Source organism: Limulus polyphemus, unplaced genomic scaffold (assembly GCF_000517525.1).
Source record: "Limulus polyphemus unplaced genomic scaffold, Limulus_polyphemus-2.1.2 Scaffold3711, whole genome shotgun sequence".
NCBI lineage: Eukaryota > Metazoa > Arthropoda > Merostomata > Xiphosura > Limulidae > Limulus > Limulus polyphemus.
The window spans coordinates 38,655-57,208 of NW_013669321.1; the positions used below are offsets into that span (position 1 = coordinate 38,655).

At 33.0% G+C, this 18,554-nt stretch overlaps 1 protein-coding gene across 1 annotated transcript in view; it reads left to right on the forward strand.

Annotated features, from left to right (window-relative positions):
* Positions 1–18,554, forward strand: part of LOC106469892 (twitchin-like) — a gene marked incomplete at its 5' end in the record, with an annotated part of 114,304 nt that overhangs the window by 38,318 nt on the left and 57,432 nt on the right. Inside the window, 16 exons of the mRNA XM_013930413.1 lie at positions 1,070–1,348; positions 2,265–2,370; positions 3,277–3,482; positions 3,828–4,000; positions 4,402–4,531; positions 4,809–5,090; positions 8,645–8,752; positions 9,083–9,274; positions 10,101–10,205; positions 10,684–10,881; positions 11,605–11,792; positions 13,132–13,246; positions 13,633–13,793; positions 14,305–14,428; positions 15,885–16,184; positions 16,559–16,861. Of these exons, the coding sequence (XP_013785867.1) occupies positions 1,070–1,348; positions 2,265–2,370; positions 3,277–3,482; positions 3,828–4,000; positions 4,402–4,531; positions 4,809–5,090; positions 8,645–8,752; positions 9,083–9,274; positions 10,101–10,205; positions 10,684–10,881; positions 11,605–11,792; positions 13,132–13,246; positions 13,633–13,793; positions 14,305–14,428; positions 15,885–16,184; positions 16,559–16,861 (2,970 nt within the window). The remainder of the gene's footprint in view (positions 1–1,069; positions 1,349–2,264; positions 2,371–3,276; positions 3,483–3,827; positions 4,001–4,401; positions 4,532–4,808; positions 5,091–8,644; positions 8,753–9,082; positions 9,275–10,100; positions 10,206–10,683; positions 10,882–11,604; positions 11,793–13,131; positions 13,247–13,632; positions 13,794–14,304; positions 14,429–15,884; positions 16,185–16,558; positions 16,862–18,554) is intronic.

Below are 18,554 nucleotides of genomic sequence, written 5' to 3' on the forward strand. Positions count from 1 at the left end.
CTAATAAATGGAAACACTACGTTTGTTTACTTTATTATTTTTATAATCAGTCCTGTGACACTAATCAGTTAAGTTGAATAACCTAGATAATAATGAGAAATCATAACAGTAATATTTTAAAAACTTGGATAGTTGTAATAATGAAAAACAGTAATAATTGGAAACACTACGTTTGTTTACTTTATTATTTTTATAATCAGTCCTGTGACACTAATCAGTTAAGTTGAATAACCTAGATAATAATGAGAAATCATAACAGTAATATTTTAAACACTTGGATAGTTGGAATAATCAAAAACACTAATAAATGGAAACACTACATTTGTTTACTTTATTATTTTTATAATCAGTCCTGTGACACTAATCAGTTAAGTTGAATAACCTAGATAATAATGAGAAATCATAACAGTAATATTTTAAACACTTGGATAGTTGGAATAATTGAAAATGCTAATTTTGATACTTTTTTTAAATTAATTAACTTAATCATAATTTTGATCAATTGATTATTTAAAGTGGCACTCACCAATGTTAGTAGATAATCAATTATATCAATTAATCAAGTTAATTGCACAGTTATAGTATAGTTTCTGGTTTGTGCTAACTGTTGTAAATCCAGTGTGCTAGCTTGTGTGTGTTTGTGGGATTGAGGATGAACATGCTTTTGAGTGGGAGGGATGCAGTAAGGATAGCATATGTAATTATTTTGCTTGTATTTGAGCACTGCTAAAGCACTCTGTTATTTGCCTATGAGCCCTAGCTTTAAGTCTTGAATAAGATAGAATGTTTAATATCTTGAAAAGTTAGACAACAGATTTCAGCTTTGCTAGAAATATATAAAAAACTTATGATCTATACAGAGCAATTTTCAATGTGCAACAAGTGCTATAATTAATTTCATTAACATTTAAATATGAGGTATTGGGGAGAGTAATTAAATATAAAAATATATATTTAAGCTTTTCTGACTTGCCTAATAATATGAGATTTTGCCTTCGCAATATTGTTGTTTTGCAACTTTGAAATGAATATTTTACCTAAACGTATAATTTTTATTTTGTTTCATCAGTGGCTCCGAAGATTTTGACTCCGATGACAGAGGTAAAAGTAAAGGTTGGCCGTACCCTTCACTCAGAAATCAAGTTTATTGGTCAGCCAGCTCCTGAAGTTCTTTGGATGCAGAATGGAAAGAAGCTAACATCTGATGATAGGATTACCATTTCTGCTTTTGATGACTACACTGTTGTCAATGTAGTAGATGCCAAGCGATCCGACAGTGGACCTTATGTTCTAACTGTTACAAATGACAGTGGAAAAGATAGTGGCACATTAACTGTCATAATTCTTGGTATGTGGGTTGACTACCATTTTTATTGTGGAAAAACATCATTTATAGATCTATACTTGATACAAGTTTGTGGTGTTGACAGTCACATGGCTTTGTTGTACATTAGGCTATTATATGAGTGGAATAACTTTGTTTTCTTAGTTTATTACTTTACCAGTTCTACATAATATTTCTAATGAATTCTAAAGTTTTATAAAACCTGTTTGTACATAACAAATATAAACAGGTTTCCAATATCACCTTCAAAATATTAATTTAATAATATTAAGTGATACTATTTATTATTCTAATGATTTAATATCAGAACTCCCACCAAACATGATTTAAACAACTGTAATTTTGTAAATGATATTATTCAACAAAAGATTATCCCAGAAATATTTTTTAGATCATTATTTTGTAAAACAGAATGTTTGTTTTTTACATTAAATATGTTGAATAATTATTTTTACAAATGCTATAATCATTTAGTCGCTCTTTACGTATATGTAAACAGAGTAAATTTGTTTAACCCTTTGAATGCATAATTAAATTTCAGGAGGGTTCTCAAAAGGTGTCAGTAACCCACCTTTTTTTTAGTACTTATTCAATATCAATATCTATTAGTTGCACTTTTGTTCGGTGATATACACATGCGGTACTAAGGTGTGAAATTCAAGGACTTGTGAGTATTCCGATTATCACACTATGAATAAAAGTTATTGTGACACCGTGAGGTACATCCACTTGCCGCACCAAACAGCTATAAATGTCGAGTCAGATAAATCCGATGATAGCATCGTAAGGGTTTAAGAAACAGTGGTGGTTAAAGAGGACTTTGTATTCCTTCATCTTTCATCTTGATGATGACATATACTTTCACTAGTTCTGTTTGAAGATTCTAATTACTAAAAATGTTTCTTCTTTTTTGTTATAGATAAACCATTAGCACCTGAAGGTCCTCTCAATGTTGATGAGGTTGATAAGGATCATGTAGTTTTATCGTGGAAACCACCTAAAGATGTTGGAGGCAGTGATTTAACGTAAGTATGTGTGATGCAGGTAAATTGGATGTTGGATGTTTTAAAAAATGTTTTTAAATGTCTCAACAAATTATTGCTTAATAAACATGTAATATGTTTAGTGTTATACTGCAAGCTACTCAGTTTAACATAGTAGACATTTTACTCTTACATCTCAAGGTGTAAATGAACTTACACCTTTTTTCTTTTAGTTTTTTGTCATAAAAGTTTATTGTATTTGGACATCATATTCATTGCTGGAGCTGCATACTACAATGAAGCTACTATTGTCATCATGCCATCACGATGTTTATTCAAGATAGTAGTTCTTCAAACATCTACAGACACTTGGATCAAGATTGTAATGGAGTGGCTGACGAAAGTAACCTCATCTTAGTATGTAGCTTCAACAGTGAACAATATTTCCAAATAAAAGAAACTTTTGTGATAAAAAAACTCAAACCTGTATTGAACTCAAATGCATCAGCTATAGAAGTTCATTAAGAAAATATAATTCCCTCCGTGTTTTTACTCTCTACATGCTTACTACTTGTTTTAGATAACTGTACTTTCCAATGTTTATATACATAAATTTTATATCTAAAGTTTATGTAATGTAAAATTATGTTGGTGCCATAAATGTATTTGACAGTTTGTAAAGGTTAAAGACAGCATTTGCATATTAATGTTGACTGTAATTGAATAAATTATAATTCATATACTGTAGTTTTAGTTCCAATTTAGAAATATTAAGGATTGTTCAACTTAATTATTTTTTATAATATGAATTGTATAATGAAGCAATCTGTTAATGAATTAGTTCTAGGAAAGTAACACGTGTATTTTACATTGAAAGCGAATGTGTCATTTTTTGTGACCACCAATAAGTATACAGTGCAATTAAATGTTGATTTAATTACTTAACAGTGGTTACATTGTGGAGAAGCGGGACAAAACACGAGATGGGACCTGGGTTCCTGCTGTGCTTCATGTTCCACCTAACTCCACGAAATGTACCGTTCCCAAATTAATGGAAGGCACAGCGTATGAGTTCCGTGTAATGGCAGAAAACCCTCAGGGAGTGTCTGAACCACTGACCACCACCAAGCCTATCACTGCCAAAAGTCCTTATGGTAAAAAATATGTTGATCATTTTTGTTATATTGTTTGAAGTTTGAAGATAAAGACCGTTATTATGATTAATTTTTAATTTTGTTAAAAGACTTTCAGAATAATTTGATTTGTCTAGAGACAATTAGTTTTGGATAACTGGTCAGTGAATTTTGTAATAAATCTCATGGTATTTGTATTAATCATTGTACTTTTATCACATGTATATTATTCATCATTCTGCATTTATGACATAATTTTCATTAGATAAATGATGGTAAAATTTTGGGCAATGAACACGTGTTTGTCAATAGTAGCTATAAAAAAACTATCTATATCGCAGCTATATGTGTATTTACAATCCATAGGTGTACCAGGCACACCAGGCCAACCTCAGCCAGTGGATCATGACCGAGACTTTATCAAAATTAAGTGGACTCCTCCAAGATCCGATGGTGGCTCTCCTATCCAAGGCTATGACATTGAAAGGAGGGACACTAAAGCTAACAGATGGGTACGAATTACTAAAACACCAGTTAGGGTAAGTTTCATATCATTAACATGTTACTGTATGTTGCTATTTATTTGTAAACGGTCTTTGAACAGTTATTAATGTATTTAATTTTATAATGTAGAATGTTTTCAGTTTTTGATTATAAGCTGAAAACTAAAACTGATAAAAAAAAAGTAGATATTAAATGCAATTTTATTTAATTTTCTAAACAGGATAATCACAGAAAACCATAACATATATATATACATGTATTATGAAAATAATTTATTAGTAATAAAACTTAGAACCAACTGTTCATTTGAAATTTTATTAGCCATGTGAATTTAAATTTACCTGAAAACCAAAAATGATCATATTTTGTTTATGAAGGAATGTGTTTTATATAAATTTAGGTGTTTGCAAAATGGATTTTTTTTTTATTTCTACAGGGAACAGAATATAATGATGATACAGTGACTGATGGACATCAGTATGAGTACAGAGTCATAGCAAAGAATGCAGCTGGTCCTAGTGAACCAAGTCAGGCTTCCAAACCTATTGCTGCAAAGCCTATGAAAGGTATATATTATGAATAAGCTCAAGTTGCTCTTCTTAGTGTTTAGCTCTTTTAAGAATATTACTGTATGCATATTGAAGAACATACTGCATTGTGGAGAGTGATTAAGCTTTTGCATTATCTTTAACATCAAAAGATATTTGTCATAAGTATGATTATTATTTTGGAAATGACTTTATGTTAAGGTAAACATACTTTTTTATTTTAAGAGTAAATTAACATGCTTGTAAAGTGGATCATCAAAATGTCACAGAGAAAAATCTATTTTGTCTATTACAGAGAAACCAAAACTGCATCTGGATAGTGGCCGTAATATTCGGGTCAGAGCAGGGGAACCATTGAATGTCAGTATACCCATGACTGGAGCCCCAGAACCAGCTGTAAAATGGACCATTAATGACAAGCCAATACCAGTAACTAATCGCATCATAACAGAAAGTGGTGATGAGAATGTGAGCCTAAGTATTCCTGTTTCTCAGAGAGGTGACAGTGGCAAATATACTATTACTGCTAAAAACCCATATGGTGAAGACTCAGCTGATATAAATGTACTTGTATATGGTAAGTCTCAATTATAATTTTTTGGCAGGAATTTGAGTACATTTCTCCAGCAGTATCTTTTTTGGTTTTAGTATCTACTGGAATGCAGGTTTTGACTTTATCTTATAATGTAATTATTCTAATCCTTGTTTACTTGTTCCCACTTTGTTCTATAAATTAAATCTTGGCTGAGAAATTTAATTATTTATTTACACATAACATCTGATATCTTGTGATTGGTCTGTCCTGCCTCAATTGATTTTTGGTTCTGCCCCTCTTTACTATGGAGTCTTTTTTCACCCTTTTTTTTTGTCCAGCTCTTTGGATGACCAAGGTAAATGTCACGAATGCTTATCTGTCGAGGTGCTATCTTCGGTTTGTTCATCATGGGGTAGTGTATAAATTTTGCACCCTGCTCTAGTTGGAGAAGTCATTTCTTTTACCCACTCAATATCTTGTCCAGTTGGGTGTCTTTTTCAACACTCATCTCAGTCCAGTTCTCTATGCCCTCACTGCTCCATATATTACTGTTTGCAAGGTTCTGTTGATTTGGGGATGTGGTCTTCTATGAAAGCTCTTATCCTCTTAGGTCGTGTGTATATGAGGACTCTTCAGTGGGCTTTGCACGACCAGTGGAACTTTGCACAGGATCCCTTGGAGGCTCCTGTTCCCTTTCCTTCTTCCCTTGTCGATGATCTGCATTGGTGGTTGGACATGAACCTCACATCGGCAGGTGTTTCACTTCCTCCCCTCGTCTGGATTTGCGTATCTTCACAGACATTTCCTTCCATGCCTGGGGTTGTGGGTCGATCAGCAGGAAGCTGATGTGGGTCATGGTGGAGGAATTTGCAGGTTACTATGGTTCTTTCTTTTGCACTATCCCTCGAAGATTTAAATATACCAAGGATGTTACTGCGCTGGGGGTGGTTCCTGTCTGATTGGTTTTCACAATACAGGGACATCTTTATTGTACCATTCATCCAGATGTCGGATTTCCAGATTCGTACAATATTTTCTCACTTTGCCCTGTTCACAGATTGGTGGGTATGATATATTATTTTGGTCTTCTGAACTTGAGGTGAAGATGGTATGATCCTCTTTCATATCCCCCACATGTATGTCAATTCCTGGTAGCTGGGTTTTGGATGCAGTTGACCTGCCATGTATGGTCTGTCATGCCCTATCCACTCTACACCTTGGGAACATCCTTTTTACTCTCACCCACATTACTCTCATCTAAGGGATTGAAATTCAGAATTGGGTGGTTCGGTCCCTATCCAATCATTGTTCTCTCCCTTTTGGATGTGCTCCTCCCAATTTCCACCCATGTTTGCATCACCTCTTTTCACACTGAGTGAAGAATATAACTGGTACAGTTATACGGTCTCCCACATTTTATCCTCTACTGCGAGGGTGTTCTTCAAATGCTTTCAAAGAATGCTTCTCTCTCTCTCGAATCCCCCTCCCACCAAACATGCTCGCCCTTTCAGCCATGGGGATGTTATAATGTGATGGTCAATCCCACTATTCTTTGGTAAAGAGTAGCCCAAGAGTTGGCGGTGGGTGGTAATGACTAGCTGCCTTCCCTCTAGTCTTACACTGCTAAATTAGGGACGGCTAGCACAGATAGCTCTCATGTAGCTTTGCGCAAAATTAAAAATAAACAAACAAACAAGCTTCTCTCTTTCCCTCCACCTATTCAATGTGGGATTCGAACTATTTAGGTGAGCGGAGGTAAGGTACTATATTAGAAGTGGTAGAATTGAAGAGGAAGTTACATGTGTAAGGAGGGTGTGTTGCACTCCTATTGGTGGAGGATTGTTGCATGACTATTCAGTGTGGGATTCGAACTATTTAGGTGAGCGGAGGTAAGGTACTATATTAGAAGTGGTAGAATTGAAGAAGGAAGTTACATGTGTAAGGAGGGTGTGTTGCACTCCTATTGGTGGAGGGTTGTTGCATGATGATTGTGGGATAAATAGGAGCTCAAGGCTTGTGGCATGCAAAAAATTTTTTTGCATATAGAGGGCAGCATTGAACAAGAATAGCTATTTATGTGAGAGAAGTAAGTAGTTATCAGAAGTACATTTGCAGTATAGGAAAAGCCTAACTTACACAGCATTTCTTTAGCATAGAAGAGTAACTCTAAATTATTATTTCTTCAAGATTAACATTACCACAACAGCCAATGATTCTGATTCACATATTTGAACATAAAGGAACAGTGTATCCTCCTTATATGTCGTTGTGATGTACGTTGTTTCATACTTACGTTGCTGACTTTTTGAGGAATGCAACATAAAATTTCTCAGCACATATGTCATTCATAGTTTTTGACTCGGTTCAGCTTAACTCTCTCAATATAGGCTCGGTCAATTTAACTGACCACATGATATCTTTGTACTCGTTTAAAGTCTTTATAGATTTAATATTTCTCACTTTCAATATAGTGTGTATATCTTCACAAAATTTGGCAGTGTTTCAGTTAAAGTTATAGGTCTTTCACTTACAAAAAAATCATATTTTTTTATTCTCAATGACACTTAACCCTACTTTTTTATGCTAATGGTAGTATTGCACTAATTAATTTTTATTTGATTAAATAATGCACCAAAGAACACAGAGTAATAACATGCAAGTAGGAAAGCACACAACCCTGGACTCTTTATTTAAAAAACACAGCAAAGGAACCCAAAGCAGGCCCTTCTGGCACTCAAGTGAACAAAAATCCTGAGCCTACATCTTCTATAAAGATAAGTATGGTGGATGTCAGTGATGTTGATGACCTTACAGCTGCATCTCTATTCTCATCCTCTCCCAACACCTTCTTCAATCAAGCACAACTCCCCAAGATATTAACATAAAAATTAAAGGTTATGGTAAAATCTTTTTAAAATACTGTGTAATATTCTGTGATTTTTTTTCTCACAAAAAAGTGGTTTTCTGTTTGAGTCATTGCTTAAAAATGTCACAAATATGTTTTATATTAAAAAAAGGATAATGTTTTAAGGTGTACAGAGCTGTTTCAAAATGCTCATAAAAATGGTTTTCAATGAAGTATTTGGAAAATACTTTGTTTGTAGGTCCTTGAACTCAGAATTAGTTATAAATATGTGTACTACATTATGTTTTGTATAGTATAGTACAGTATGTATTTTGGTTGCTAGATATAAAACACATTTTCTTAAGTTATGGACCCTATTCAGTACCATATTTCATTGTTTTTTATAGCAGAAATTGCTCCACTTTGTGTTACATAGGCAGTGTTTATGCTTTTAAGGTCCTTATCCCCCCCCATTTCCCATTATTTTTATGGGGGAAAATTCCCCATTATACATCGTTTCATTATAAGTTTCAAATTTCCTGTCCCTAACTCCGATGTGTAATGAGCCTGTAAATTTTACTATTTTCCCCAGTTGATTTTTACATATAAACAGTTGACTCATTTCAAGGCTTTTTAAATATTTTATCATCTCCAGCATTAAAAGGCTTGAGCAATTTGAAACATTCTGTCATTTATTAAAAGTGGATGAGTATTTAATGTTGATGATAACTGCTTCTTCTATTAAATGAAGACAAACCAAGCTCACCACGTGGACCACTTGAATATCCTTCCACTACAAACTCTAGTGTAACTCTGCAATGGAAATCCCCAGAAGATGATGGTGGCTCTGCAATTACTGGTAAAAACTTATTAAGTAGGAAAAATTGTAGTTTACAAAAATTAATTTCCTTTAATTTAATTTAATTATAGGGATGTCTTAATGAAATAGTAGTACTTAAAAGTTTTGTAAGTATTTGATTTTAGATTTTCTGATGCATGCTGGATTATCCACAAGTGTTTTGTGTTTCAAACTTACATAAAGAAATACAAAATGTATCTGAACAAATCTGAATATGGCTTCATATGAATTGTTGAACAATATGAAAGACATAATATTCAGAACAATGATTAGTTAGTTTTTATGTGGTCTCAGTTTTAACTAAACATTGAATGTATTTTCATTCTAAAGGATACCAGATTGAGAAATGTGAATTTGGCAGTGATAGATGGCTTCCAGTACCAGGGTACTGCCCCACCACAACCTATACTGTTAGAAACTTGGAAGAAGGAAAGCAATACAAGTTCAGAGTGTCTGCAGAAAACATGTATGGCGTCAGTGAACCTCTGGAGGGAAAACCTGTTACTGTCAAAAACCCATTTGGTATGTATCAACTAAAAATATGATACTGTGGTACTTTTTTTTTCTGTGTAAGCAGGCAAGCATGTAATGGACTTAACAAAGTGCCTCTACAACCAGGGTTAAACAAAAACAATTTATTAAATATGACAACAGAAATCCAAAGAAAAAATTTCAAACAATTAGAATACAAATTTTATCACTTAAAAAAACAAAACCAAAACCAATTAGTAAACACATGTCTGACCAGGACTAGGTGCAAACACTAATAAACAATACAACATAAACATCAGTGTTATTAATTTCAATAAATATCAAAGAAACTAGGAAAAAGAACCAGAAGAAGGAAAAACCTAATTCACCAGAGAATAACACAATATTTCAAAATTAAACCACTTCTCAATATCAATCACAATATTGAGTGATAATTAGCAATAATTCTTTCATCAAACTACTTCTCATGAACTAGCCGGTTTTCAAAATAAAGGAGGGCTTTTTATACAGTGGTTAGACCTCAAGGTTACATCTCATGTGACTAGCTATTACCATAAATCAGGACGTTAGTATAAAGATTATAATTATCTACCTGTTAAATCTGTAATTATTTGTGTTTTACTTTAAAAACATAATCCAGAGTTTGGGTTACACATAGTAATGAACACATCTTTAATTATCATGAATGTTAATATATTTATTAAAAAGTTTATAATTTTTTCATGACTGCAATTTAATTAGGGTACATATACTCTGCATTAATGCTTCTAGAACAAGAATTGTTCAACAGGTTTTAAGTTGTAAGAACTTTTATTTTAAGAGGTCAAAAATTAATAAGCCGTTTCATGAATTTCAGATACTCCTGATGCACCAAGTCAACCAAAGGTTACTGACTTTGGTCCATCCTTTGCAGACATAACATGGAAGCCACCTACTAATGATGGCGGACGACCAGTTACTGGTTAGTATGATAATAGGTTGTACGTGTCACAAATAAGAGACAAGAGTTAATTAAAGTACTTAGTATCCTGAATATAGCTCAGTTAGTTTAATGCACAGGAAAGAAGAAGATTACTTACTGATCAGTTTTCAGTTATCTGAAGTATGTTTTATTAAATTACTAAGTTTTCTTGAATTATGTGTGTTATTTTTGATATATTGAAAATAAAAAAAATGTTAATATCTTTTGCCCTAAAAATATTACATGTCATTATTGCTAAAAAGTAATGTGTAAAGAAATAACCTTTAACAAGTTCATCAGATTTAGGTGTTTATAGAGCATTTCACATATCATGATGACAAATTAAACAATGCAAAATCAATATTGCTTAGACTTTTTAATTAACCAGAAGATTACAACATTAACTTCTTTATTTAACATTTGTAATGTAAATCCATGATAATGCTTTTCTGAAGACACCTGATTTTCACTTTGAAAGGTTATATTGTTGAGAAGAGAGAAAAAGGTTCACCTGAATGGACTCCAGTCAATACACACCCTACTCCAAGTACAGATTTTACTGTACCTAACTTAACAGAAGGGCAAACTTATGAGTTCAGGATTGTACCTGTTAATGAAGGAGGTCGAGGCAAGCCCAGTAGACCCAGCCAACCTGTTACAGCTCAGGAAAGAAAATGTAAGAAGATCAGTATTTTATTGAGTTTTGTATTCCATTAATGATTAAATTGTGAAAAAACCTTTAAACTTGTTCACATATATGTAAATTTTCATGTTTTCTTGTAACATAAGAATTACAATGCTCCTGTCACTTTGTCATGCCTACTTTTGTTTTTAATAGTGGTTAGGATTCTTTACTTGTCATGGGATCAAAACCTGGCAGTGAACATACCCACCCTTTTAGCTATGGGGGGTATTATATTGCAACAGTCAATCCCACTGTATGTTGGTTAAAAATAGCCCAGGAGTTTGCAATGGTTGCTTCTGGCTGTTTTTTTTTCATCTGGTCAGCAGTTGACAATTAGGGACAGCAGCAGATAACCTTAGTAACTTTGTCATAAAAAAAACTAAATTGGAAGAATATTGACTAAAGGGTTTCCCATTTGGCTACTTAGAGCTTAATCTGTTTGGTGAATCATTACTTTTGAAGAACAACTTCCAACAAGTGTAATATATGTAAATTCTCCTGATCTTTTTGCTTTATAGTATTCAGTGATTTGTTTCACTGATGGTTTTCTCACTTGTTGTTTGGATATTATTTTCATAAAAAGTATTTAGTGAATACTTGCACAAGGTTTGCCAAAATTTTAATTTTTAAATGGTTGTTTCTTTTCCTTTTCTATCTGTAAAAATCAAATTTGGGACTTTATTTGTGTTTTCTGTCTGTCTTTCTGTATAATAGATGTTGCAGATGCTCCAGATATGCCTCGTGTGGATAAAGTCACAAAGAATTCTGTAACTCTCGCCTGGAAAAAGCCAGCTAATGATGGAGGGAGTAAGATAAAAGGATATCTTGTAGAAAAGAAGCCTAAGGGTGCCAAAGACTGGGATATTGTTAACACAATCCCACATCCTGACACCACATACACTGTAAGTATAACAATGCAGTAAAGATTCTTGATTTCTAATATTTTACATTTGTTAATGATTGTTTAGTTTAGGTGTTATTTTTTAGTATTTTGTGACTGAATATCTAAAGATTGGTTAGTTTTTAAGACTGGAGTGTTGAAGATGGATTGTTTTAAAAGTGTTAGTTGTGACAAATTTTGTTACGTAACTCTGTATGAGTTGTACGTTGTGTTTGCAATAACATTGTTGTTTAGGCTTTACTAATATTGTTGACATTACATTACTCTATATTCTATTTCTCTCATTACCTTTATTGAGTATTGTTACATTATAGCGCCACTCATGTAGCTTAGAGTAAGTTTGAGGCCTCAGTGTACAACGTATCAATATAGGCTACCAAGTGAGTAAAAGTTAAGAAATATAGTAAAAGTCAAGTGCAGTTCAGTCAGAAAATTAGTTAGCAAAATAAAACATGAAATTAGCCAGCGTGTGAGTGATTAACCATAACGGGCAATATTTTAAAGTGAGTTTCACAGTTTAATAGAGATAAGGAGAATAATCAGCCTTGTCAAAGGGTATTCTAAAGTAATTGAACCCGTCTGTGTGGACTTTGACGAAAAGGAGACAATTATTTAAAATTAAGGATACAGCTGTAGTAACCCCCGGGGGAGCATAAGTGAATTATTTACTGATACTATTGCAATAAGGGTAGAGAAAAATAGTTTGCCTTGTCAATTGGATTCTAAAGTAATTTAGTCAGTCTAATTGGAAAATTTGTCAGTCATGAAGTTAGCCAGTGAGTGATTAGCCATAATGGGTGATATTTTGAAGTGAGTTTCACAGTTTAATTGAGATGGAGAACAGTTGGTCATGTCAAAGGGTGTTCTAAAGTAATTGAACCTGCCTGTGTGGACTTTGACGAAAAGGAGACAATTATGTAAAGCTCAGGATAAAACTGTGATAACCCATGATGTAGCATAAGTGAATTATTCACTGATACTATTGAAATAAGAGTAGAGAAAAACAGTTCCTCTAGTCAGTTGGATTCAAAAATAATTTTTGTGATTTTACAAAGATCTGAATTTGTTATTATTGGAGCTTGGATATTTGAAAATTTTACTAAGAACTGTGAAATGTTTGTACATGTGATAAGATATCTTACATATAAAGTCTCTTAAAAGTTGCAGACTATTATTTATTAAAAATCAACATGAAATTAACTCCATGGCAAGAAAAGGAAAATTGAAGTAATTGTGTTAAGATTTCAAGCAAAGTTTCTAAAATTAGGCTTATTGAATTAATTTCCTTTTTACATTATTTAAGTGATTGCCAAATGCCTAGCTATGCATTTTATTTACAGGTACCAAATTTGACAGAAGGTCAAGAATACGAGTTCCGTGTAATAGCAGTCAATGATGTAGGAGACAGTCCACCAAGCCATCCTTGTCCAATGGTATTAGTAGAAGACCAACCAGGTATAGTAAGAATTTTCACCATTACTTTGCAACATAATCTTGGTACTTCAATAATATATATATATTTACTTTTTAGTTGTTTGCTATCAGTAGTTTATGTTGCAGTAAGGTCTGTTGCTAAAGCATTGCAGCAATATGTGCTGATCATGTGACTACCCTCCACCAATTATATTGTGCAATCTATACTAGCACAGGCAGCTCCCTCTACCACTCTTAATGTTCATTTATTTGAATTATTTTTGTTACTACTTTACTGATTTCTGTTTAATTTTAGAATCCTAAATGTTTTATTTGCTAAGAATTGTAATGCTTAATACTGTTTTGATTATGCCAAAATATACATGGGACTGTTAATGTATTACTTATCAGTATTGTTATGTCTGTAGACAAACCACGAATTGATGCAGGAAATGTCAGAGATATTGTCATCAAAGCAGGCCAAGAGTTTAACATCAATGTTCCATTCAGTGGTTTCCCAAAACCCACTGCCACCTGGTCTAAAAATGACTTTGAAGTTAATGAAAAGGATCCCAGGATTTTCAATAAGGTGAATAACTTAATGTGGTTGGGTTCTTCTAGAAAGCTCATCTATGATGACATTTATTTCTTGTCATAATTGTTATTCAGATAAATATTCACTTTTTAGTTTTGTTATCTATTTTGTTTCCTATTTGTGAGAAATCTTTTGTAATTTTGATTTCTTTTAAATCAGTACACCGTTGCTTAAAAACTCCTACTATTCAGTCAGGCATAATGTACAGAAGGTACAAAATGTTGTTTATTTTGTAAAGAAAACATAAGGGTGACAATAATAATCTTCACATTAGTCACATTTTAAAAAACTAGATTTTTCTAATAAATACTTGTATTTCATTTGTGTAATATTCATATAAAATTACTTTCACACATCATGATACATTAGAAAACTTACAATTTCAAAGCTGTGTGTAAGTTATCAATTTATATGAAATATTTTTGTATTGTTTTGCATTTACAAATTTTTTTGAAATGTAATTTTTTTTTTTTATGTAGCATTTTTCTCACTATTTATATCATAGGTGGGAGATGACTATGCTGTTCTAGCTTTGTCAGATGCCAAGCGATCAGATTCTGGACAGTACAAATTGTTCTTGAAAAATAAGTCAGGATTTGACACTGCTTATTGTAAAGTCACTGTTCTTGGTAAGTGTAATTTACTTTGCTAAATGGACTGTGTTTGGCGTACTATAACAAACTGTAGATTCGAAGGTTTATGGTTTACATTCTTTTTCCCAACAGTGGTCAAATCCCACCATTTGATGAGACAAGAATGACCTAAGAGTTTACAGTGGGTTATGTTTACTAGTTGTCTTCTCTTTAGCCTGTCAGTTGAAAATTAGGAATGGCTATGTGCAGGTAGTCATTATATAGCTTTGCCCAAAACATATACTCATAAGTTATGATGCTTCTAAAGTTAGTTAGTTCTCCTGTAATAATAACAGCTCTGACTAAATAGGTATTTTGCCAGTAGGTTGAATAATATAGAAATATAATGTATAATCATTATGTACTATTTTCTAGCATTTTGTCATTTCTTACTTTATGTGAAATTGTCACATTAGAAGATATTAAAGATGTTTTTGAGTTCACACGATCCCTTTTTATATTCTCTTAAGTTAATGAAAATCTGAATATTTGACCTTGTGTTGCTTTTAGTTGTTCAATTTTTGATCTGGTCATGAATATGTTAAACATCAGCTGTTCTACTGTGGTAGTTTCATATTCAAACCCAAGACCTCTCACACACCAGGTGAGTTGTGCCTTACCAACAGAGCTAGAGGGTTAACCCACTAGTGTTTGCTAGTAAGGCACTAGTTAACAACTCAAACTTTCACACATTCTTCCTCTCTCACAAAGAAGGCTCGTTCTCGGGTCTTATCTCAGATATGTGGAATGGCCCCACATTAAGAGGACATTGTCTTTTGGTTATTTAATTTTGATTTTATTATTGCATTGCTTGAATTTGAACCCATGATCTTTTACACAACAGGTGAGTGTTTTACGAACTGAGTTAAAGTGTTAACCCACTAGTGCTTGCTAGTAAAGTATTTTTAATAACTCATAAACCATTTGTGTGTAAAAGACACTACAAAAGCATTTACTGAGCATATAGCTAGTATATTCTACTCTATACTGTATTAAGAAACTAACTCTCCTACTGTACTAGTAGGCCTTAAGGAAGAGTGATGTCTTGTAGTATGTTGAGATTAAAATTTAATATTACAAAAATGTTAAGAAGCAATTGTTATTTTACACTGGAAAGTGATAGCATTTTAGGAGAAGTTTAGAGGTTAGAATAGTGGGGTTTTATGGGACACTAAAGTTGGAGAAGAACTGTAAATCAGACTGTGTGAAAATAATAAAAAGTGTAATGGGGTTTTATGTTCAATATGAGTCTGAATAAGTATATGTGCTGACATAACATATTTTACACTGAAAGAAAGTCCAGTAGTGATGGCATTTAAAATAGAACGTCATGGATCAATTAAGTCTTACTCTGTTTTATATCAGTCAGAATATTATTTTTTGGCTATATGTTTTGATTTCCTCATATAAATAAAGTGTAGGTATCAATTGTTTCTATTTATGTAATTTTTAGATCATCCTGGACCTCCAGAAAATCTCAGAGGTGAAGACATTGAAGGAGAATCCCTAACGTTGAAATGGCTTCCACCAAAAGATAATGGTGGCTCTGAAATAACGAACTATATGGTTGAGAAGAAAGAAGTTGGGGCCACTGCTTGGACAAGAGTTAGTAGTTATGTGACAACCACAGCCTGTAGAGTAAGAAACCTTATGGTAGGCCACAAGTATGACTTCCGAGTCATGGCTGAAAACCAGTATGGAACCAGTGACCCAGCCGTCACGAGTGAGCCCATCATGGCAAAACTACCTTTCAGTAAGTGTGTTAAATATTCTTAAATTGTAAAAATGCCTAAGCTGATAATGTTAATAAATGTGATGAAATATATTTTATCTCTTTCTTCTTGTTTAGTTCTTGAAACTAAAATTATAAAAAGAGTATCATGTTAAATCTTTCATTTTTCTTACACAGGAGAGAAAATAAACATTTTCAATAAATGTGATATTTTCCATTACATTTGTTTTTGTAATTACTATAATTTTTTTGATCCACTAGAGTTTAGAATAAGTAAATTTATAAAGCTTTTGATTTAAAAGAAAACTGTTTGTTTGACATAACTTTGAATTCTGTTATGTTTTATGTCTTTCTTTTTTAAGATTTTAATGAAACCTGAAAAAATTTATTTTTAGATCCACCAAGTGCTCCAGGTATTCCTCGCTTTGTTGAATCATCTGAAGATTCCATTACTTTATCATGGACCAAACCTCGTAATGATGGTGGAAGTCCCGTCACTGGATACATCCTCGAGAAACGTAAGGCTGGTGATGAAAACTGGACTAGAGCATCAATGGCTGTTATACCTGACCTTACTTACCGAGTTAGTGGGCTTAAGGAGAACTGTGACTATGAGTTCCGTGTGTGTGCAGTAAATGAAGCAGGACCTGGTCCCTACAGTTCAGCATCTGATAGTATTAAAGCACGGGCACCACCTGGTAAAGAAATTTGATTCTTTAAACCTTTTGATTCCTAAGCTATATGTTCAATTTCAAGCTGAATTTATGTGTTAAAGAATCTTATTTAATGTGAACATTAAAAATGCAAAAATAAACTTATTTTAATTTATGTATCTGTATTTCTGTTAAAACTATTTAAAGATGAAAATACATGTAATAAGACCAAAAGCCTTTATATATTTGTGATTATTTGAGAAATTGTGTGCCACTGACATGTGGGAGTTTCAATAATGGTATCACTGAAATAATATCACATAGAAAGTCCGAAACTTCCTGACTCTTTTTGTGGGGTATAAAGTAATTTGATTAGTTAGTTATTTACATGTAGATATTTTTGTTATGGTAAGTGAAAAATAAGATTCTATATAGATCAGCCATGAAATTTTTTTTTCAAATTGGAATATCGAAACAGGTAAAAATGTTATAAAATTGCTGTCATATTCCAATATATAACTTCAGAAAGAGCTGTTGTAAGTCTGATTTGAATCTTTCATCAATTTTTTAAGCTTGTGAAGTTACATTTACACTTATTAGCATTGCAGCTGTATAACTTTTTAGATTTTTCAAAATTGCTAAACAGTTCCTGCACCATTAATTTAAAACTTCTAGTAATGCATGGCATTTCGGTTTTTCGTACTTATCTGTTCAAAGGAGAAGAACAATGTCATAAGCCTTGCAAATAAACATGTAGGGCTATAGTTCTCAACTTTTGGTTAGATTAAGAATTCACTTTGTTAATTATGATATTTATTACTTAGAATCTGTACAATAAAAATTGTTGTCAATGTTGTCCCTAAACGTTATGTTACATTGGATTGTCAATATGGTTTCACTAAGGGAAAATCTTGCCTTACAAATCTTTTGACATTCTTTGAAAAGGTTACCGCTTATGTAGATGAGGGTAAGGGTGTAGATTTGGTGTGTCTGGATTTTCAGAAAGCATTTGACTAGGTGTCACATAAAAGGCTTGTAAAAATAAATTATCTCTATAGGTGTGGGGGATAATTTAGCAAATTGGATACAAGAGTGGCTGGATGGAAGAAAGCAGAGGGTTGTTGCAAATTGAGTTCAGTCAAACTAGATTAATGTCACAAGTGGGGTACCTCAGGGCTCAGTTTAGACACTTTTCTCTTTTTGATTTCCATCGATGACATGGATGAAAGAATAGTCAATAAATTTGCTGATGATATTAAGGCCTTGGGTGTTGCTAGCTGTGAAAAGGATGCTGCTGATCTACAAGAGGATTTAGATCATTTAGTGAGTTGGGCAAATAAATGGTAGAGGGGTTTTAATTATAATAACTGCAAGATAATGCATGTGGGTTTTCATAATTTGAATGGGAATAACCTTAACAGTGTCATGAAAGAAAGGGATCTTGGTGTAATAGTTGATCAGTCTCTTCCAAGCAGTGTGCTGTTGCTAGTGGTAGGGCAAATATTGCATACAAGTTTAAAGAGGTTATAATTTCATTGTACAGGTCACTGGTTAGGCCACATTTGGAATAATGTGTTCAATCTTGGGCTCCTTACCTTAGAAAAGACATTGAATTGTTGGAAAGGATTCAGAGAAGGGTTACTGGAATGATGCCTGGAATGGAGGGGTTGTCAAACGAGGAGAGGCTGAAATATCTCAAATTGTTTTCTCTTGATTGGGGTGTTTAAGATTGTAAAGG